This window comes from Macaca mulatta, chromosome 2, assembly GCF_049350105.2.
Source record: "Macaca mulatta isolate MMU2019108-1 chromosome 2, T2T-MMU8v2.0, whole genome shotgun sequence".
In the NCBI taxonomy this organism is placed as follows: Eukaryota; Metazoa; Chordata; class Mammalia; order Primates; family Cercopithecidae; genus Macaca; species Macaca mulatta.
The window spans coordinates 33085105-33107993 of record NC_133407.1 but is presented as its reverse complement, the minus strand read 5'-3'; the positions used below and the strand labels follow the sequence as shown (position 1 = coordinate 33107993).

Below are 22889 nucleotides of genomic sequence, written 5' to 3'. Positions count from 1 at the left end.
AGCCATAAGCTATAAACAATACATACACGGGTGTGCCGTATTTAACACAACTTTACCAAAATAAAAGGACTGCATGATTCTGTGGGTCATGTAACCGAGTCCAAAGTGTGTACCACTCACTGCATGACATCTAATACATCAAGAGACAAGGGGTTGAGGCAAGGAAAGTGACTTTGATTCAGAGAGCCAGCAAACCAAGAAAATGGAAGAGTAGTGTCCTAAAGAACCATTTTAAGTCAATACAAATTTCAGGCTCCTTTTATGTGAGGGGAAGAGGGAAGGAGTTGAGGTCAAGAAGTGGCCAGTGATCACAGACATCGGGGTGGCAGCAAGGGTCCAAGAAGGTGGTGAAACCTTGTCCTTGGTCAGGTCACAATGCTCTTGTGAATCTTTAACATAACATTATTACTTGCATACATCCTCCTTATCTCCTCAGGGGTTAGTTTTGGGGGAGGTACTATTACCATCCTTACTTTAAACTATAAACTAAATTCCTCCTATAGTTAGCTTGGCCTATGTGCAGAGATAAGCAAAAGCAATTAACCTAAAAGATACAGGTTATCACTGCAGGGGGGTTAGGAGCAAAATGGAGTTGGTCATGCTAGGCCTCCTTGTCACTGTTACAGCCATAGTTTGCTGATCTCTGGTTTAGACTATTTCTAATGTTTGGTACTATAAATAATGCAGCTAATGAACATCTTTGTGAAGAAGTCCTTGAACATGTCAGATTATCTCTTAGGAAACAATCCTACAAATTGAGTTACTACAACAACAACAAAAAAACTATGGCTATTTTTAAGGTCCTTGATCCATAAAATGGGACACAAGTTGAAGTAGCTCTCTGAACAGCCACCTAACCTTAACTCAGCATCATTCTTGGACCCTGCCTATGTCCCTGAGAATCCCTGGAACTAACATTTCTTTGGTTCTGGGTTTTGTTTTTTTTTTCCCTAAAGAGTTGGGGTCTCACTCTGCTGCCCAGGCAGAACAGTGGCACAATCATGGCTCACTGCAACCTTGACCTCCTGACCTCAAATTATACTCCCTCTCACCCTCCCAAAGTGCTGGGATTATAGGCATGAGCATCTGTGCCCGGCCACTTTTCATTAGTGCTAAGCACACATCACCAAGTTCAGTTTTCCTGAGTTGCCTCCATTTCTCCAGATCATTCAGCCCCTTTACAATGGACAATTATGCTAATCTATTTCTGCTTCAATAATCTATCAATATCTATGTGCTACCTTTTCCTTCCCAACCCAATTGTTTAAAGAGGACAGGCTAGGCTAGACACCATGGCTCATGCCTGTAATCCCAGCACTTTGGGAGGCAGAGGCAGGAGGATCTTGAGCCCAGGAGTTTGAGACCAGCCTGGGCAATATAAGGAGACTCTGTCTTTACAAAAATAAAATTAGCCACACATGGTGGCACACACCTGCAGTCCCAGCTACTTGGAGGCTGAGGTAGGAGGATTGCTTGGGCCTGGGAGGCAGAGGTTGCAATGAGTCATGATCAGGCCACTGCACTCCAGCCTGGCAACAGAGGGAGACCTGTCTTCAAACAGAAAAAAAAAAAAAAAAAAAAAGAGAGAGACTAAGCACATGTACCTATTTAGGCTCCTTCTGGAAACCCCACGAAAATGACAGCAGAAGGATTTTTTATCACGTAAACCCCATACAATTGATTAAATTTGAGGGAACATTACAAATAAGGAAATGCTATCATTTGTGACAACATGGATGAAGCTGGAAGATATTATGCTAAGTGAAATAAGCCAGATTCAGAAAGACAAATATCATGATTTCACTTATATGTGGAATTTTAAAAAGTTGAGCTCATAGAAGAAGAAAGTAGAATGGTGGTTACCATTGTACTGGTAACCACCAGTGGGAGGAGGGGAGGAGGGGAGATGTTGACCAAAGGGCACACATTTCAGTTAGCCAGGAGGAATAAGTTTTTGAGATCTATTGTACATGGTGACCATAGTCAATAATAATGTACATTTTGAAGGAGCACCTGGAATTTTACCCCCAAATATGGCTCCCTGGTATAATGAGTATTTTGAACTAAATGTCCTTAGCAATCAACAGATGCCAGAAGAAACCTTTTCCCTATCTATATAAAGACCTGAGGGATCCAACAAGGAAAACAATTACTAAGTTTTTATGCCATTGCTCCTATTAATCTGCATTTTGTGAGTGATTTTTTTAGTGATTCTTCAGAGAATAAAGGGGAAATTTTTTCCTGGCCCCTACAGTTTCAAAATTGTAAAAATAATAACAATAATAATTTTTTAAAATTAAACATTTATTTTTACTTTTATTTTTTTCATCAGAGACAGGGTCTTGCTATGTTGCCCAGGCTGGTGTCTGGAACCCCTGAATTCCTGGGCTCAAGCAATCTTCCTGCCTTGGCCTCTCAAAGTGTTGGAATTACAGGTGTGAACCACCATGCTTGGCCAAGAATAGATTTTAAATGTTCTCAATACAAAGAAAAAGAAGTACGTGAGGAGAGGGATATGTTAATTAGCTTCATATAATCATTCCACAATGTATACATCTATTAATATCAAAACATCATATTTATCCCATAAATATATATAATTATTATTTGTCAATTAAAAATACAAATTTTCATTTAAAAAATTGAAGGGCTGGAAAACAGGATAAATAGCAACTGACTTAGCAGGCTTATGAAGCTGAGTTTTAAGCCAGCAGGGGTGAAAGTTAAGAAGCAACTCAACTTGCATTGAGACTCCCATAGAGTTTTGTGACCAGGCTTTGGTAGTACCAGCTACATCTAGTATAAGTGGGGGTGCATATAAGACTGAATAGAGGAGGATTACTTGGAAGTCAGTAAGAAGTAGTTAGAACCCTAAATCTCTCCTGCAAGTCCACACAGCCAGACTGTACATCCCCCACCCCAGAATAAGACTGTAAGTTTAAAACAAAAGGTCTCTGGATAAAGGGACACCAGGCAAAATTGGGGTTGAGGTACTATATTGAAAACAATACCATACTGGAAGATTATTTTCTGTGGTTCATATAATACAAAAGCCCAGCCAAATAAGCTACGAAGAAGCCCACGTTCCAGATTTTTGTCTGAGACCTGAAAAAGAAACAAAACAGAGATCAAAGAAAACAAAATAAGTAAAAATAAATAAATAAAAGGAAGCCCATGTTGACAACTCCACCTCATGTGCTCAGAGCTTCCAAGCAGCCTTTTAGCTCCACATTAAAAAAAAAATATGAATGGAAAACCAAGGGTCACCACACATCTGAGAAAAGCCCCTAGTAAAGATAGAGATCAAAACAGGAAAGAAAGGAAAAAATAGAGGAAACGAGACTACGCAGAGAGAAATTAAATATTAATGGACAAGAAGTTGGGCGCAGTTGCTCACACCTGTAATTTCAGCACTTTGGGGGGCCAAGGCAGGAGGATCGCTGTAGGCCACGAGTTCAGGACCAGCCTGGGCAACATAGCGAGACCACCTGTCTACAAGAAAAAAAAAAATTAGTTGGGTGTGATGGCACACACCTGTAGTCTCAGCGACTCGGGAAACTGAGGTAGGAGGACCACTTGAACCCAGGAGTTCCAGGCTGAGATGAGCTATGATCACGCCACTGCACTCCAGCCCAGGCAAAGACACTTCAACTCTAGAAGAATGAATATGATTTTGTTGGATAGCGTTGAGTTTTTGAAGGCCACAGATCACTGTGATATAAAAGATTCTCTTGTCAATCCCAAAAGAACCAATTTTTGCCTCCTTGGGGGACAACTGCTGCCCCTCTTAAAGACCCCTTCTCTACTGTTATGCATGCTTTAGAGCAATAAGACATTGCATCTGTGAAATAATAGGTTACTATTTTTAAAATGAACACTGAAGTGAGAAAGAGAAGTAGCTCAGAGAAGTCTGAAAAATGTGTGGTATGCAAAATTTATCAGGCCCAGAGAGACAGAATCTTCAGAGAATGAATCTTCAGTCACACCCACCCCTCCCCAGAGAGCCGTGCCTAGGAACAATTGTTTAAAGACATTTGTTCTTTCTTTCCTTCCATGTAGTTTCCAGACTGGCTGATAAATTACCTAAAATACTATCACAAGTTGCACAATATGACCCTCACCCATTATCTTCATGTTCCTGGAATTTGTGATACAAGGAACAATATATGCCAATTAGTAGTTTATGTTCAATTTAGGAACTGCCCCTTCTTTTTTCCTTTAAAAATCCACTTGTTGGCCAGGCGTGGTGGCTCAAGCCTGTAGTCCCAGCACTTTGGGAGGCCAAGACGGGCAGATCACAAGGTCAGGAGATCGAGACCATCCTGGCTAACATGGTGAAACCCCGTCTCTACTAAAAAAAAAAAATACAAAAAACTAGCGGGGCGAGGTGGCAGGTGCCTGTAGTCCCAGCTACTTAGGAGGCTGAGGCAGGAGAATGGTATAAACCCAGGAGGCAGAGCTTGCAGTGAGCTGAGATCCGGCCACTGCACTCCAGCCTGGGTGACAGAGCGAGACTCCGTCTCAAAAAAAAAAAAAAAAAAAAAACCCACTTATTGGCCAGGCGCGGTGGCTCACAACTGTAATCTCAGTGCTTTAGGAGGCTGAGGTGGGCGGATCATCTGAGGTCAGGAGTTCGAGACAAGCCTGACCAACATGGGGAAACCCTGTCTCTATTAAAAATACAAAACATAGCTGGGCGTGGTGGTGCACACCCGTAATTCCAGCTGCTAGGGAGGCTGAGGCAGGAGAATTGCTTGAACTTGGGAGGCAGAAGTTGCAGTGAGCCAAGATTGCACTACTGCATTCCAGCCTGGGTGACAAAACAAGATTCCATCTAAAAACAAAACAAAACAAAACAAAAAACCCCACTTGTTGATTGCTTGAAGTCAAGAGTTCAAGACCAGCCTGGTCAACATAACAAGACCCTGTCTCCAAAAAAAAACAAAAACAAAAACAAAATCCACTTGTAAGTGCTGCTAATCACAGCATATATTCAGGGCAACTTAACTTGAATCTGTGTCTCCAGGGCTGTAGTCCTCAAATTTGGCCCAAATAAACTCTCTGCTTATATTAATTTTGCCTCAGTTTATTCCTATAGGTGAACCAATAAAAAAGAGCTCTTAGAATTGTAGTGTTACCAGAAAGGGGTCCCAATCCAGACCCCAAAAGAGGGTTCTTGGACCTTGCACAAGAAAGAATTTGGGGCAAGTCCAAGTGAAAGCAAGTTTATTAGAGAAGAAAAGAAACAAAAGAATGGCTCCTCCATAGGCAGAGCAGAGGCATGGGCTGCTCTATGAGTATACTTATGGTTATTTCTTGCTTATATGCTACATATGGGGTGGATTATTCATGAGTTTTCTGGGAAAGGGGTGGCCAATTTCCAGAACTGAGGGTTCCTCCCCTTTTTAGACTATGTAGGTTAACTTCCAGACATTGCCATGGCATTTATAAGTTGTCACGGTGCTGGTGGGAGTGTCTTTTAGCATGCTAATACATCATAACTAGTATATAATTGTTACCAGCAGCAAATCCACATGGGGCTGCAGCAACTAGATACTTGCTTCCTCGGAGGACAGAATTCAGCCAAGGGGCAGAAGTAGGTTTAAGGCAGAGGGAGAGACTGAGACAACTTTTAGAGCAGGAATGAGAGTTTATTAAAAAGTTTTAGAGCAGGAATGAAAGGAAGCAAAGTCCACTTTGAAGAGGGCTAAGTGCGTGACTTGAGATATCCAAGTGCCCTGTTCAGCCCTCGACTTGAGGTTTTATAAATGGGTATGGTTCCAGGGTTTCTACTTCTCTTCCCTTAACTCTCCCCTTGGGGTGGGCTGTCTGTATGTGCAGTGTGTTTACTGAAGTTGTACGCATGCTCAGCTGAGGCAGTTTTCCCTTACCAGTCAAGTGTTCCCAGGGGAAGGTCATATACCCTTAAACTCTGCTGTTTTGCCTCTTAGTGAACATGCCTTAGCCCACTTGTCCAGCTCCAAAGATCTTACCAGGAAGCTGCTGATTACCAGTTTTAGGTGTTTCCTTTCCCTTTTTTCTTTGAGATGGAGTCTCACTCTTGTTACCTAGGCTGGAGTGCAATGGTGCAATCTCAGTTCACTGAAACCTCTGCCCCCCAGGTTCAAGCGATTCTCCAGCCTTGCCTCCTGAGTAGCTGGGATTACAGGCATGCACCACTACACCCGGCTAATTTTGCATTTTTAGTAGAGATGGGGGGCAGGTCTCACCATGTTGCCCAGGCTGGTCTTGAACTTCTGACCTCAGGTGATCCACCTGCCTCAGCCTCCCAAAGTGCTGGGATTACAGGCATGAGCCATGGTGCCCAGCTAGTTTCAGGTGTTTTCTATCTATTGGGAGATTGTCTTTCCCTAGCACTTGCTGCAACCAATTATTTTAGAGAGACAGTTTAACAACTGCCTGACCATCATCTGATGGTCACCTGCCCTGCTCATGGCTGCCTAACTGCTGACTCTAACATAATGAACAGTGAGGATGACCAGAGGTCACTTTCATTACCATCTTGGATTTGGCAGATTTTGGCCAGCTTCTTTACTGCATCATGTTTTCTCAGTAAGGTCTTTGTGACTTGTATCTTGTGCCAACCTCCTATCTCATCCTGTGACTAAGAATGTCTAACTTCCTAGGAATGCAGCCCAGTAGGTCTCAGCTTTATTTTACCCAGCGCCTATTCAAGATGGAGTCACTTTGGTTCAAATGCCTCTGACAGTAGGGGCCAAGGGAAAAACTTCCCCTTTGTCCTCTGAAGGTTTACTGAAAAATCAACTCACAAAATGCAGATTAGTAGGAAAAAGGCATTAAAACTTATTAATGTGTACACAGGGGAGAATCAGAGTGATCACTCAATATCCCAGTGGGGCCCAGATACTTACATAGCCTTATTTGAGAGGGAAGTGAGTAGAAGGGAAATATAGGTAATTATGTTGAGGTACAATAAATGATTACTAGGGAGAATGAATGGATCAGGGAACAGAGATTAGCTTGTAAATGGTTCTCTTTGAAAAAAAGATTTTATTTATTTATTTTATTTTATTTTATTTTGAGACAGGATCTTGCTCTGTCCCAAAGGCTGGAGTGCAATGGTGTGGTCACAGCTCACTGCAGCCTTGACCTACTGGGCTCATGTGATCCTCCTGTAACCACCCAATGGGTTCACCTTGCCTGCTGCCTAGACAGAGCCAATTTATCAAGACAGGAGAACTGTAGTAGAGAAAGAGTAATTCACATAGACCCACTGTGTGGGAGACCAGAGTTTTATGATTACTCAAATAAGTCTCCCCAAGTATTTGGAAATAAGAGGTTTTATTGTTGTTGTTGTTGTTGTTGAGATGGAGTTTCGCTCTTGTCACCCAGGCTGGAGTGCAATGGCACAATCTCCACTCACTGCAACCTCCACCTCCTGGGTTCAAGTGATTCTCCTACCTCATCCCTCCCAGTAGCTGGGATTACAGGCACACGCCACCATGCCCAGCAAATTTTTGTATTTTTAGTAGAGATGGGATTTTGCCATGTTGGCCAGGCTGGTCTCGAACTCTTCTCAAGTGATCCCACCTCAGCCTCCCAAAGTGCTGGGATTACAAGTGTGAGCCACTGCACCTGGCCAGGAAATAAGAGTTTTTAAGGACAACTTGGTGAGGCCGGGCGCGGTGGCTCAAGCCTGTAATCCCAGCACTTTGGGAGGCCGAGACGGGCGGATCACGAGGTCAGGAGATCGAGACCATCCTGGCTAACACGGTGAAACCCCGTCTCTACTAAAAAATACAAAAAGCTAGCCGGGCGCGGTAGCGGGCGCCTGTAGTCCCAACTACTCGGGAGGCTGAGGCAGGAGAATGGCGTGAACCCGGGAGGCGGAGCTTGCAGTGAGCTGAGATCCGGCCACTGCACTCCAGCCTGGGCGGCAGAGCGAGACTCCGTCTCAAAAAAAAAAAAAAAAAAAAAAAAAAAAAAAAAAAAAGGACAACTTGGTGAGTAGGGGAAAGCCAGTGAACCAGGAGTGCTGATTGGTCAGGTCAGAGATAAAATCATAGGGAGGTGAAGCTGTCTTCTTGCACTGAGTCAGTTCCTGGGTGGGAGCCACAAGATCAGATGAGCCAGTTTATCCATCCGGGTGGTGCCAGCTGATCCCTCAGGTGCAGGGTCTGCAAAACATCTGAGCACTGATCTTAGGAGCAGTTTAAGGAGGGTTAAAACTTTGTGGCCTCTAGCTGTATGACTCCTAAACCATAATTTCTAATCTTGTGGCTAGTTTCTCAGTCCTACAAAGGCAGTCTAGTCCCCAGGCAAGAAGGGGGTTTGTTTTGGGAAAGGGCTGTTGTCATCTTTGTTTTAAACTATAAACTAAGTTTTAAATTATAAACTACTTTTCTCCCAAAGTTAGGTCAGCCTACGCCCAGGAATGAACAAAGACAGCTTAGAGGTTAGAAGGAAGATAGAGTTGGTTCGGTCAGATCTCCTTCACTGTCTCAGTTATAATTTTGCAATGGCAGTTTCACTCCCGCCTCAGCCTCCTAAGTAGCTGTGACTATAGGCACATGCCACCATGCCCAGCTAACTTTTTTTTTTTAGAAAGACGGGGTCTCACTGTGTTGCCCAGGCTTGTCTCAAACTCTTAGGCTCAAACAATCCTCCCTGCTCAGCCTCCCAATGTGTTGGGATTACATGCATGAGGCACCACACCTGGCCTTTTTTTTTTCTAAGTTTTTTGTTGTAGGTTGTGCTACGTTTCCCAGGCTGGTCTCGAACTCCTGCCCTCAAGCAATTGTCCCACTTTGGCTCCCCAAAGTGCTCTCTGGAAATTGAGCCTGAGAGAAGAATATTATCTTGTGAATAAGTCTGTTTAGGTGTGGTTAATTTCTTGCTCTTCTTTTCTGCAATAGATGAGAAAGCAAGAAGCGGAAGGAAAAACAATCCTTGGTGGGTCCTTCAGGTCTTTATGTAGATAGAGAAAAAGTCTCTTCTAGCATCTATTGATCTTTTAGGATCTTTAATTCAAAATACTCATTATACCAGGGAGCCATATATTGGGGTGAGGTTGCCTTGCCTGTACTCCTCCAGAATTTATTTTTTAATTTTAATTTTTTTTTTTTTTTTTTGAGACGGAGTTTCGCTCTTATTTCCCAGGCTGGAGTGCAATGGCACAATCTCAGCTCAATGGCACAGCCTCTGCCTTCTGGGTTCAAGCGATTCTCCCGCCTCAGCCTCCTGAGTAGCTGGGATTACAGGCATGCGCCACCACGCCCAGCTAATTTTGTATTTTTAGTAGAGACGGGGTTTCTCCATGTTGGTCAGGCTGGTCTCAAACTCCTGACCTCAGTGGTCCACCTGCCTCGGCCTCCCAAAGTGTTGGGATTACAGGTATAAGCCACTACATCTGGCATTTTTGTTTGTTTGTTTGTTTGTTTTTTTAAGAGAAAGAATCTTACTCTGTCACCCAGGCTAGACAGCAGTGGAATTATCACAGCTCACTGCATCCTTGAACTCTTGGGCTCAAGGGATCCTCCCGACTCAGCCTCCTGAGTAGCTGGGACTACAGGTATACATCACTATGCCTGGCTAATTTTATTTTACTTTTTTTTTGGTAGCTATGGGGTCTCACTATGTTGCCAAGGCTGCTCTTGAACTCTTGGCCTCAGGTGATCTTCCCGCCTTGACCTCCCAAAGTGCTCGGATTACAGATGTGAGCCACTGTGCCTGGCCTCCTTCAGAATTTAAAAATATGAAAGCAGAAGTTAGGAACTCAAGGAAAAGACTATAAATTGGACTGAGTGCTGTGGCTCCTGCCTGTAATCCCAGCACTTTGGGAGGCAGAGGCAGGCAGATTACTTGAGGTCAGGAGTTTGAGACCAGCCTGGCCAACATGGCGAAATCCTATCTCTACTAAAAATACAAAAATTAGGTAGGAATAGTGGCATGCACCTGTAATCCTAGCTACTCGGGAGGCTGAGGCAGGAAAATCGCTTGAACCCAGGAGGTGGAGGTTGCAGTGAGCAGAGATCACACCACTGCACTACAGCCTGGGTGACAGAGTGAGAATCCATCTCAAGGGAAAAAAAAAAAAAAAGATTGTAAGTTAAATATCCTAGAAAGCAAAACACTTGAGAGATAGTGAAAAAAGAAGAGCACAGATTGTAAATTTATAGCATCAGTTCAGTAGGTTCAACATTTTAATAATGAGGCTGGGGGGCACAGTGGGTCACGCCTTTAATCCCAGCACTTCAGGAGGCTGAGATGGGTGGATCACTTGAGGCCAGGAGTTTGAGACCAGCCTGGCCAACATGATGAAACGCCATTTCTACTAAAAATACAAAAACTAGCTGGGCGTGCTGGTACGCACCTGTAGTCCCAGCTACTTGGGAGGCTGAGGCAGGAGAATCGCTTGAACCTGGGAAGCAGAGGTTGCAGTGAGCCAAGATCATGCCACTACACTCCAGCCGGGGTGACAGAGCAAGACTCCGTCTCAAAAAAGAAGAAGAAGAATAATGAAACCACCTTTGCAAAAATTGTAACAGAAAATTATGAGACAGGATCATTCTCTTGAGCCCCTTGCAGTACTTGCTATTGGGGTGTGGCTTGTTTACTTGGCCACCTCACGCTCAAACCCCTTGAGAGAGTGAGTGAGTGCAGGAACTGGAAAAAACGAACGCTGGAACTAGCCAGTTGCTCCGCCAGGAGCAGGCTTGGTGCAGGCCCCATAACAGCGTCCAAGCATGTTACAACCATGCTCTTTCAGCTCTGCCGTCTGAGGACAGCCAGCTCAGTGGAGGGTCAGGGTGGCAGCCCCTGCCCTCTCAACACCCAGGTTATTGTCCAGCATCCAGGAAGAATCAAGTCACATGAACAGATTGAAGGGTAGTGTATGCAGAGGATTTTGTTGGGCAATGGAAGTGGCTCTCAGCGGGATGGGGAGTTGAAAAGGGGATGATGCGGGAAGAAGGTGATCTTTCCCTGAAGCTGAGCACCCTGAGGCCAGGCCCCTCTCCAAAGCCGCATCATCTGAAGTTAGCCACATCTACCCATAGTCTCCAACATTCAGTTGCTTCTCTGCTCACTGCTCAGTCACTTGTATCCTTGACAATCAGCTGTTTGTATCCCTGATGCTCAGCTGCTGTGTTACTCTGCCAGCTGAAATCCTCTTATGAGCACAGGATGGGGAAATGCCAGGCCAAAAAGGCAACATGTGGGTGGAAAAATGGAGCTCCTGTTTTCACTTACAGCTGAGGTTCCAGGCTTAAGGGTGGGGTTTAGCCAGGAGCCCAGCCCTTCTGTATCAATGGCAGTGGGGGAGATGTGATCTAGCCAATCTCCATCTTGCTTTTAGCCTTCAAGCTGCCAAACTAACTTTAGGAGACATTTAGTTTATAGTTTAAATTATAATAGCCCTTCCCCCAAACTCAACCACCTTTGTAAAGCTAATTAGAGACCACTAGGATAGAGGGCAAGGAGGAGCCTGAATTCTGCTAAGGTGTAGACATAAATGATTGCTAGCCATAATTCTGGAGGTCACAAGATACACAACTTCCCCAATTACTCCTTCAGATAACATCACTACTGTTTCAGAACCTAAGATTGACCTTTTGGGATACTGTCCCAGGTTTCTTGCATGTCCGACACCCATGCTTTACCTGGACCTACTGATCAACAGCTCCTGTGGCCCCACCCAGGAGTGATTCAGCATGCAAGAAGATCATTTCCCACATCCCTATGATTGCACCCCAACCAAGCACCCATTGTCTAGCCACCCCCACCCTTTCCCCCAAACGACCTTTGAAAAACTCCTAACCTATAAGCCTTCGATGAGACTGATTTGCATGATAACTCCATCTCCCACATGGCATGGCATCAATTGAACTCTCCACTGCAATGCTGAGATTTGTGTGTGTGTGTGTGTGACACAGAGTCTTGCTCTGCTGCCCAGACTGGAGTGCAGTGGAATGATCTTGGCTCACTGCAATCTCCGCCTCCTGGGTTCAAGTGATTCTCCTGTCTCAGCCTCCCAAGTAGCTGGGATTACAGGTGCTCACCACCACACTGGGCTAATTTTTGTATATTTAGTAGAGACAGGGTTTTACCATGTTAGCCAGGCTGGCCTTGATCTCGTGACCTCAAGTGATCTGCCTGCCTCAGCCTCCCAAAGTGCTGGGATTACAGGCATGAGCCACTGCACCTGGCCTAATGCTGAGAAATGATTTTCTTTGTGCAGTGGGTAGGAAGAACCTGTCAGGCAGTTACAGTAAGAGTTCCAGGCCAGGCACCATGGCTCACGCCTGTAATCCCAATACTTTGAAAGGCCAAGGTGGGCTGATCACTTGAGTCCAGGAGTTGCAGACCAGCCTGGGCAACATGGTGAAACCACATCTCTATTAAAAAGTACAAAAAATTAGCCAGGCATGGTCCCATGTACCTGTAGTCCTAGCTACTCAGGAGGCTGAGGTGGGAGGATCATCTGAGCCTGGGAAGTTGAGGCTGCAGGGAGCCATGATCATGTCAGAGGTGTTTGAACCACAGCGACTCCATCTTGAATAGGGGCTGGGTAAAATAAGGCTGAGACCTACTGGGCTGCATTCCCAGGAGGTTAGGTATTCTAAGTCAGAGGATGAGATAGGTCAGCACAATGTACAAGTCACAAAGACCTTGCTGATAAAAGGATGTGGTAAAGAAGTTGGCCAAAACCCACCAAAACAAAGATGGTGAGGAAAGTGACCTCTGGTGGTCCTACTGCTCATTATACGCTAATTAAATATATTAGCATGCAAAAAGACACGCCCACCAGTGCCATGACAGTTTACAAACGCCATGGCAATGTCAGGAAGTTACCCTATATGGTCTAAAAGGGGGAGGAACCCTCAGTTCCAGGAATTGCCCACCCTTTCCTCCCCCCTCCCCGCACCCCAAAAGAACTCATGAAAAATCCACCCCTTGTTTAGCATATACTCAAGAAATAACCATAAAAATGCCAACTAGCAGCCCTCGGGGCCACTATGCCTACAGAGTAGCCATTCTTTTATTCCTTTACTTTCCTAGCTTGCTTTCAGGTTACTCAAATTCTTTCTTTACCCAAATTCTTTCTTACTCGAGGTCCAAGAACCCTCTCTTGGGGTCTGCATTGGGACCCCTTTCCGGTAACAATCGTGCCACTGCACTCCAGCCTGGGTGACGGGAGTGACACGGTGTCTCACAGTAAAAAAAAGAGAGTTCGAGGAGAAACCGTCTGTGTGTGTGTGTGTGTGTGTGTGTGTGTGTGTGTGTGTGTGTGTGTTGGAGGTTGGGGCGGGGGGCAGTCGGGGGGGTAGTCCTAGAAGTGTTAGGTGTTAGGGAATCATTAAATAAATAATTCAAATAAGTAAATTTCCCCAAACTAAAAAATAAACATTTCCAAAATCATGGTAGCCATGGAGAGTTCAGCCCCTGAACAGGTAAAAATATCCCCATCCAAGGTACCTCACCATGACATTCAGGGACCAGGGGACTGGAATGTTGGCTCAGAACACCACCCCAAAATATGACTGTGGAAGATGAAAATTAATGCCACCTCCAAATATACTTTGGCATATTTTGGGATGGCTATTCCAAGAAACTGAAGATACAGGAATAGCTCTGAAAAGATCTCCTTTTGTGAAAGAAATGTACAAAAGAATTTTGTAAAAGGAAATCTACATTAGCAAACAGCAGATGCAAGCAGAGGCTTTCTCTGAGGCCCCCTTAGCTGCCTAGAGATGGAGCTAGGAAAAATCATATCACAGGAAGAAGAGATTGTGGGTCGACACGTCCCAGAAAGAGATTACCACAGGCGGCCACCCTTCTGAAGAGTGCTACCTGAGAGATTTTATCTGTGTAAGGCAACCTTTGTGGGCTGTGCATTTCCTCCCCCTCCCTTCTAGAATTTGTGCCATGACCTCCTCTCTTCACACCCCCACCAAGTGCAGCACCAGGTGTACCCTCTCCACACCCTCTCTGCACCCCTACCAAGCCCCAGGTCCCCTATTCCTTTCCATGGCCTCAAGATGGTACGCACACTGGCTCTTCTGGGAGTTTCATATTTTGCGAGGCCTCCATGCATATTTGCACATAATACATTTGTATGTCTTTCCTCTTGTTAATCTGTCTACTGTCAAGTTTATTCCAGAGATTCAAATTATAGAACCTTTAGAGGGTGAACGAAAAGTTCCCCTTATCCCTACAGAAAAAAGAAAATATCCTAAAAAAACCCATTCTCTTATTTCTGGGAGGTTATCATTTAGCTCATGGTAGGTAAGAATCTTACAGGTTGAAATAGCGTTTCTAGTAGAATTGTCACAAGGATTTTAGTTCACTTAAGAAGTTCAGAAAGAAGTTCTAAGGTTGCTAGAGTACCTTTTTTGGTAATGTAAAAGTAATAAAGGGTCATTACAGAAAACATGAATTTCAGAAAAGTATAAAGAAAAAGTAACAGCTATAATTGAACAACCCTGAAATAAATACTGTAACTGTTTTGGATTGCTTCCTTCTTGTGCGTGAAGTTTTTTTCCTCCATATAGCATCTCCCTATCCTTTAATAATATTTATCATTAAACATAACTGAAACTATACTTGTGAACAGTTTTGGAGTGCTGGAGTGCAGTGGCTGGATATCAGCTTACTGCAGCCTCAACCTACCCAGGCTCAGGTGATCCTCCAACCTCAGCTTCCTGAGTAGCTGGGACTACAGTCACACACCACCACACGCAGATCAGTTTTGTATTTTCTTTTCTTTTTTTTTTTTTTTTTTGAGATGGAGTCTCACTCTGTCGCCCAGGCTGGAGTGCAGTGGTACAATCTTGGCTCACTGCAAGCTCTACCTCCCAGGTTCATGCCATTCTCCTAAGGAAGGAGACCACTACTACTCCTGCTGCCCTCCTCCCCCTACCTTGCCTAGTTCAAAGACAGGAGGAAAGTGAGAAAGAAACAAAAGTAAGATAAATAGCCAGACAACCCTGGCACCACCACCCAGTCCTAGGAGTTAAACAAAGTAACAATAATAACATCAACCCCTGGCCTAAACTACTTGTGTTATCTGTAAATTCCAGACACTGTATGAAAAAAGCATTGTAAAACTTTTTGTTCTGTTAGCTGATGCATGTAGCCCCCAGTCACGTTTCCTACGCTTGCTCGATTTATCACAACCCTTTCACGTGGACCCCTTAAAGTTGTAAGCCTTTAAAAAGGCCGAGTATTTCTTTCTCGGGGAGCTCGGCTCTTAAGATGCGAGTCTGCCGACGCTCCCGGCCAAATAAAAAACCTCTTCCTTCTTTAATCTGGTGTCTGAGGAGTTTTGTCTGTGGCTCGTCCTGCTACGCTCCTGCCTCAGCCTCTTGAGTAGCTGGGACTAGAGGAGCCTGCCACAACGCCCGGCTAATTTTTTATATTTTTAGTAGAGACGGGGTTTCACCCCTTGAGACCATGTTAGCCAGGATGGTCTCAATATCCTGACCTCGTGATCTGCCCACCTCAGCCTCCCAAAATACTGGGATTACAGGCGTGAGCCACCGTGCCCGGCCCAGTTTTGTATTTTCTATAGAAATGGGGTTTCACCATATTGTCCAGCTTGGTCTCGAATTCCTGGGTTCAGCTGATCCACCAATCTCAGCCTCCCAAAGAGATGGGAATACAGACATGAGCCATTATGTCTGGCCCAGTTTTATAATGTTATGTACAAAGCCTCAAAGGTGAAGGATGCAGTGAGCTATGTTCATGCCAAAAAAAAAAGAAAAAAAAAGAAACAAGTCACAAAGACCCTGCTAATAAGACTGGTTGTGGTAAAGAAGCCAGCCAAAACCCACCAAAACCAAGATGGCGATGAAAGTGACCTCTGGTCATACTCACTGCTCAAAATACACTAATTATAATGTATTAGCATGGCAAAACACACGCCCACCAGTGCCATGACAGTTTACAAATGTCTGGAAGTTACCCTATATGGTCTAAAGCGGGGAGAAACTCTTAGTTCTGGAGATTGCCCACCCCTTTTCCAGAACGTTCAGGAATAATCTACCCCTTATTTAGCATATGATCAAGAAATAACTATAAGTATACTCAGTTGGGCAGCCCATGCCACTACTATGCCTACGGAGTAGCCATTCTTTTCTTTCTCTAATAAATTTGCTTTCACTTTCTGAACTCGCCCCGAATTCTTTCTTGTGCAAGGTCCAAGAACCCTCTCTTGGGGTCTGGATTGGGACCCCTTTCCACTAACACAATGGGTTCATTTTGCTTGCTGCCCAGATACAGCCAATCTGTCAAGACAGAGAAACTGCAATGCGGAGAGACTTTCATTCACGGCTGAACGAGAGACTGTAGTTTTATTACTCAAAACAGTCTCTCTGAAAATTCAGACTAGGGTTTTTCAAGGATAGTTTGGTGGGCAGCAGGGCTAGGGAATGGGGAGTGCCCATTGGTTGGGTCAGAGATGAGATCTTATGGAGTTGAAGCTATCCTCTTGGGCTGAAGTGATTCCTGGGTGGGGACCACAGGAACAGCTGGCAGGTCTGAGTGGCAGTCATCAGAAATGCAAACACCGGGCCGGGCATGATGGCTTACACCAGTAATCCCAGCACTTTGGGAGGCTGAGGCATGCAGATCACCTGAGGTCAGGAGTTTGAGATTGGCCTGGCCAACATGGTGAAACCCCATCTCTACTAAAAATACAAAAATTAGCCAGGTGTGGTGGTGCACGCCTGTAATCCCAGCTATTAGGGAGTCTGAGGTAGGAGAATCGCTTGAACTGAGGAGGCGGAGGTTGCAGTGAGCAAAGATGATGCCACTGCACTCCAGCCTGGGCGACAGAGTGAGATTCCATCTCAAAAAAAAAAAAAAAGCAAAAACCTGAAAAGACTCCTTAAAAGGCCAATTAAAAGGTTCTACAATAGTGATGTTACTGTAGGAGTAATTGGGAAATTACGAATCTTGTGGCTAATTTGTTCGTCCTAAAAAGACACTCTGGTCACCAGGCAAGAAGGGGATTTGTTTCAGGAAAGAGCTGTTATTATCTTCATTTCAAAGTTAAACTATAAACTAAGTTCCTCCCAAAGTTAGTTCAGCCAACACCCAGGAATGAACAAGGGCAGCTTGGAGGTCAGAAGCAAGATATAGTCCGTTAGGTCAGATTTATTTCACTGTTGTAATTTTCTCACTGTTATATTTTGCAAAGGTGGTTCCAGGACTTCAGGAACATGCCACCATGACTGGCTTTTAAAATTTTTTTGTAGGGGTCTCATTATGTATCCCACGCTGGTCTCCCAACTCGTGGTCTCAAGTGATTTTGTTTTCAGCCTCCCAAAGTGCTGGGATTGTAAGTATGAGCCACGGTGCCGGGTCTCCTTTGATTTATAATTATTTCTAATTAGGATTGACCATTTTGCCCATTTTGTTAGCAGTTTCTTTCTTTCAGGAGTTGTCTCATTTTGCCAGTCCTAATATTTTTCTTATAGATGTAGACATGTTTGGCAACATGCTCCGAGGAGCTACGTGCCATGTTCTCTTCTCCATGGCCATGCCCCAGACCACAGACTATAACGCCTCCATTGTGAAAATGTGGAAATATTCTTTCCAAATGACAGTGACAGTATGGCACTCACGTTTTCCACAGCGTTTCTTCCTCTTTTTTCTTCTGCTGGTTTTCTGAGTGTTTGTATTTGTTTTCCTAGTTTATCTTACTCTGGCTGAGTGAGCATACGACTGGAGCTGTTTCCCTACCTTCCAGCACAGGCGCATGTTACTGGGAAGGGGTCCCAATCCAGATCCCAAGAGAGGGTTCTTGGATCTAGCATAATAAATAATTCAGAGTCCATCAAGTGAAAGCAAGTTTACTAGGAAAGTAAATGAATAAAGAACGGTTACTCCACAGACAGAGCAGCCGGAAGAGCTGCTGGTTGCCCATTTTTATGGTTATTTCTTGATTATATGCTAAACAAGGGGTGGATTATTCATGCCTCCCCTTTTTAGATCATAAAGGGCAACTTCCTGACATTGCCATGGCATTTGTAAACTGTGATGAGGCTAGTGGGATTGTAGCAGTGAGGATGACCAGAGGTCACTCTCGTCGCCATCTTGGTTTTGCTGGGATTTGGTTGGCTTATTTATTACAACTTGCTTTATAAGCATGGTCTTTATGACCTATATCTTATGCTGACCTCCTATCTCATCCTGTGACTAAGAATGCCTTAACCTCCTGGGAATGTGGCCCAGCAGGTCTCAGCCTCATTCTACTCAGCCCCTATTCAAAATGGAGTTGCTGTGGTTCAAATGCCTCTGATACCCACACTATCCCCTCACCCCTACCCTGCACTCCAGCCACAGTGACCCCAGAGTGCCCTGCACCCAGTTGGTACCCATTGAACACAATTTAATGAAATGCCACACATTTGAGAAGGACAGGAAGGAAAAGTGAAAAACTTCTAATTTATTTTACTTATTTGAGACGGAGTTTTGCTCTTCACCTAGGTTGGAGTACAGTGATGCGATCTCGGCTCACTGCAACCTCCGCCTCCCAGGTTCAAGCAATTCACCTGCCTCAGATTACAGACACGCACCATCATGCTCAGCTATTTTATTTTATTTTATTATTATTATTTTTTTTAAGTAGAGACAGGGCTTCACTATGTTGGCCAGGCTGGTCTTGAACTCCTGACTTCAGGTGATCCGCCTGCCTCGCCTCCCAAAGTGCTGGGATTAAAGGCATAAGCCACCTTGCCCTGTCCTTATTTTAAAATGTTTATTTATTTATTTATTTTAAAGACAGGGTTCTGTTATGCTCTCAGGCTGGAATGCAGTGGCTGGTTTATTCCCAGGTGAGATCATAGTACACTATAGTCTTGAACATCTGGCCTCAAGTGATTCTCCTGCCTCAGCCTCCCAAGTAGCTGGGACTACAGGCATGTGCTACTGTGCCCTACTAATTTTTTTTTAAATAAAACATTTGGTTTCAGTAGCAGAACTTACTTAAATTTGTGAGAAATGTCTGCTCCCCAGTAGAGAACATGGCTCTGCAAAACACTCTTGGTTTACTCATTTCACAATTTTCCCTTCCTCGGTTGACAACTGTGAAATAGGGAATCAAATGCTATCAAAGATAGCTATAAATAATATCTGCGTGAGGCAGACAATTATCTGTACTGCAGTCTCTTCTCTGCTTTGGCCTTAATTCCAAACAACATTAAAAAGCAAATCCACAAAACCATTTGGGGATAGGAAAGTACAAAGGGGTATTTACTCATAGGAAAAAAAAATTAGGACCCTTGATTGGTGTCCAGCCCATATTCATGCTCCCCAGCATCCCGGGGACCTTGTAGACACCTTTTGAGCCCATCACACACATTACCTTAAAATGCTTCCCAGATTTAACTGAAAGCAAACACCTTCAGTAGGCAAAGTAGACTGAACATTGGGTAAAAGCACCCTTGCTTTCTAATCTCCAGTGAGGCCAAAACTGATCTTATGAGCTCACGAGTTGATCCAGAAAACACATTTGTAATAAATATTTTCTATGCTCTTCAATGACAATTAAAAAATGGACACTATATAACTAAGATGGGATTGATCTTATGAGCTTATAAATTGATCTAGAAAACACGTTTGTAATAAATATTTTCCATGCTCTTCAATAACAATAAAAAACGAACACTAGGTAACTAATTAAGATGGGAGTAGAAGGCCAATAAAAACATCTAGTGTCTAGCACCACCTTGTGGTACAACATTCAAATCCTGAGCCCTTGCAAGGACCCCAAGATTAAACCTTCTTGAAAAAGAGTTGGCTCGTGAGCTGCTCTACCATTTTGATGTAACAATATACTTTCTGGAGAAATATGAAATAATAGAAATAACTAGCACTTGACTGGTACTTTATTGTAAACCAAGCGTTCCCATCTGACTGATCTCACTTAATCCTGGCAGTAGCCCTGCCAGGTACTAGGTACTAAGATCTCAGTCTTAGACATGTGAAGTCTGAAGTTCAAAGAAGTTGGTAGTTTGCACTGGGCAAGTCCTGCACTTGAACCCATTTATTCATATTCCCATTATTCATATTCCAAATCCTGTAATAAGATTGTATTAGCACTACTGTATGGAGTGTGTGTATATATATATAATCACTATACTACATGTATTAATATATGTGAAAAGTTCAAAAGAAACATATAGTACTATATAGGATATTTTAATATAATATAGTATTTATACTATTTTTTATAGTACTGTTAGCCAGCACTCATTACGTTTCTGGGGCTGTTTTCCGGCTGTGAAGACAAGGCAATATTGGTTGACTCTTTGTAGTCTATATGATTCCACAGAGCTTGCTACTAAACCAACCATGGTCTTGCTTTCCTGGTCCCTAAGCACCCAAACTGTGGGAGAACCTGATCCTCTGTTGTCTTAATTTAGGGTGCACTGATGGAAATGTGGCCAGGGAGAATGAACACAAGGACCTAGAGGCAGTGAGACTGAAGCCATTTTTATGTTTGGCCTTTAAAATGCTTATGAACCAATCTACTGACTCATAGTTAAAATACTGATGGACTGGGTCACCTCATTAATTTAATAAGAAGTACATTTTACAATCAATATATCTTAAAGTTGGCAGCTGCCTGGCCCACTTCCAACCCTGGCCCACCCATGAAAAAATAAATCTTAGTTATATATATACGTATATATACGTAATCTAATATATATATGTATATATATACATACATAGAATTAGATTATGGAATTAGAATTTGGGGCCCTAATGACTCCTGTGGGCAGACACAACTCCAAGTTGTGTTGGGAGAAAACTGCTGGCCCCATTCACAGGTATACGCCCAGCCAACTACTGGCAAAGAGGCCTTCATCAACCTGTTTTGCTTTCTCTGAAGTCATTCTTGTCTCTTGGCCAGTCTGCCCAATAGCTACCCTTCTAAGGGACAATAACCTAGACCTCCTGGTTCCTAGATTCACAACAAACCCTCCACTGAGAATACTATTGATGGAAAACTGACAGAAGGACCAACAGCCTGTTAGTCTTCTAGGGATTCTAAAACCCACCTAGACCATCTCCTTTCAGTCCTCTTCATCTACTTATTTGATAGTCCCTTGGGGGTTATATCTATGTTAAGCTATATTATCAGAAACAATGCTTTGATACTTGTTTTTATTACTGGTAATGCTGTTAAGTTTGCTGTTGTGTCCTATTTATGGGAACTAGAGGGAAAGTTTCCTTAGATCTCCAGATTAGGAGTAGCTGCCTCAGGTTTATTGCATGGAGTCTGAACTTGATCTTGTTTCCTTCTTTACGCTGACCACTAGGAAGCAAAATCTGTTATTTATCCTTAAGTGTAAAAGACCTGTTGTAATGCAGTTTGTGTGGATAAGGTTATTTTCCTGGCCTCAACTTTTTTTTTCTGTTAGCCCAATTTCCCTACTTAAAATCGTGTAATTTTTGTATTTTTGTAAGTTGTCCTCAAACTCTTTTGGGGAGAATTTTTAAAATAGAAGAAAAACTACTCAAACTACTCTCTGGTGTTAGACTTCAGAATAGAGAATACCTTGCGGGGACAGTGACTAGAATGAGACACAGGGGTGGGGTGGGTTCTGGGGTGCCAATCATGCTGGACGTGTCACACATCACTGTGATGTCAGTGAGCTAAATACTTATGATTTGTGCACTTTTCTGTATGCATGTTAAACTTCTATGTTCAAAAAATGAAGACTGAGGGAAATACTTATGTGTCATATATATGTACTTCCTTTAATCCTCTGAACACTTTTAAGTTAGTAGTTATCCCCATCATAAAAATGAAGAATGGGACGTTCAAACAGGTTAAGGAATGAGGCCAAAATTCCAAATGACTTCTGATAATAAAAGCACAGGCTTATCCTACTACACTACACAGCTCCTTGCTTCTTTTTTTTTTCCCAGTTGGACACGGGGTCTCGCTCTGCACCCAGGCTGTAGTATGCAGTGGCATGACAATGGCTCACTCGATTGCTGCAGCCTCCAACTCCTGCGCTCATGCAATCCTTCAACCTCAGTCTCCCGAGTAGCTGGGACTACAGGCATATACCACCTCACCCGGCTAATTTTCTTATTTTTGCATAGAGATGGGGTCTTGCTACATCACCCAGGCTCTCACTTTTCTACTTTAAATGGCCTGTCTTTATCCAGCTTAGCCACTAAAATCCAAGAAACATTGGTCAGACCTAGTAGGGACACAACTGAAAGGACTTCCCTGAGGGGGCAGTGGGCAGCGTCTGGGGCTGTAGCTGGCTGTGGGATTCATTTGGTGGAGGGGGCTTTGGGAGAGAACACTGGACTGAAAGTGGGGAGCCTGAGGCTGCTTCTGGACAGGGCTGGGCTCTCACTGGGAGAAGGCCCATGAGGACCCCTATAGGTCTACCTTCTTTACAAGTTCCATCAGCCCCTCCCAAGAAGTTGAGAACAGATGGCAGAATCACAACACCCAGCAAGCACAGATTGAGCCCTGCTGCCTGCCCCTCTTCTCTTCAGGAGCCAGGAGGATTTATTCTGATTGTACGGAACCACTATGACTATCATCCAACCCCTTCACACTGGGACCCCTCCTCCAGATGTGGTTGGAGTTGAAGGGCCCAGGCCTGCTGCATGTGCAGCCCAGTCACATACTCAAGACAGTGTTCTCACATTCTGCAGAAAGGCGAACAGAAAGGCTTACAGGCTTAACTCTTGGGAGCAGAACAAAATCACCTGGATTTTACTTCATAAAGGAAACGTCATTAAAAGGCAATGATTGGGAAACAGGTCAGCAGACCAATTTAGGGATTTCCCCATATTCCACAACCCTAGCTACGTGATTTTGAACTCATCATTTACCCCTTGCTACTGCTTCCTCATTTCCCAGTAGGGAG

General features: G+C 43.9%; 1 protein-coding gene and 1 long non-coding RNA gene across 22 annotated transcripts in view; one reads left to right on the top strand and one right to left on the bottom strand.

The window, feature by feature from the left end:
* METTL6 (methyltransferase 6, tRNA N3-cytidine) overlaps window positions 1–22889 on the bottom strand; it is a 46951-nt gene that overhangs the window by 3892 nt on the left and 20170 nt on the right. For 8 of the 21 annotated variants that reach the window (XM_077990011.1, XM_077989999.1, XM_077990009.1 and 5 more), the window contains 2 exons: window positions 3400–3492; window positions 2728–3105 (listed from right to left, as the gene is read on the bottom strand). The exons of 1 other annotated variant lie outside the window; for it this stretch is intronic. In XM_077990011.1, the coding sequence (XP_077846137.1) occupies window positions 2872–3105; window positions 3400–3492 (327 nt within the window). In that variant the 3' untranslated portion in view covers window positions 2728–2871. Of the gene's footprint in view, window positions 1–1432; window positions 1552–2727; window positions 3106–3399; window positions 3493–7973; window positions 8171–22889 lie in introns of those variants that run through there. 12 more of the 21 variants (XR_013413340.1, XM_077990000.1, XR_013413341.1 and 9 more) reach the window with 8 other exon arrangements.
* On the top strand, window positions 7028–8741 carry LOC144339014 (uncharacterized). The gene is made up of 2 exons (XR_013413555.1): window positions 7028–7657; window positions 7991–8741. It is a non-coding gene; the product is annotated as an uncharacterized LOC144339014 (long non-coding RNA).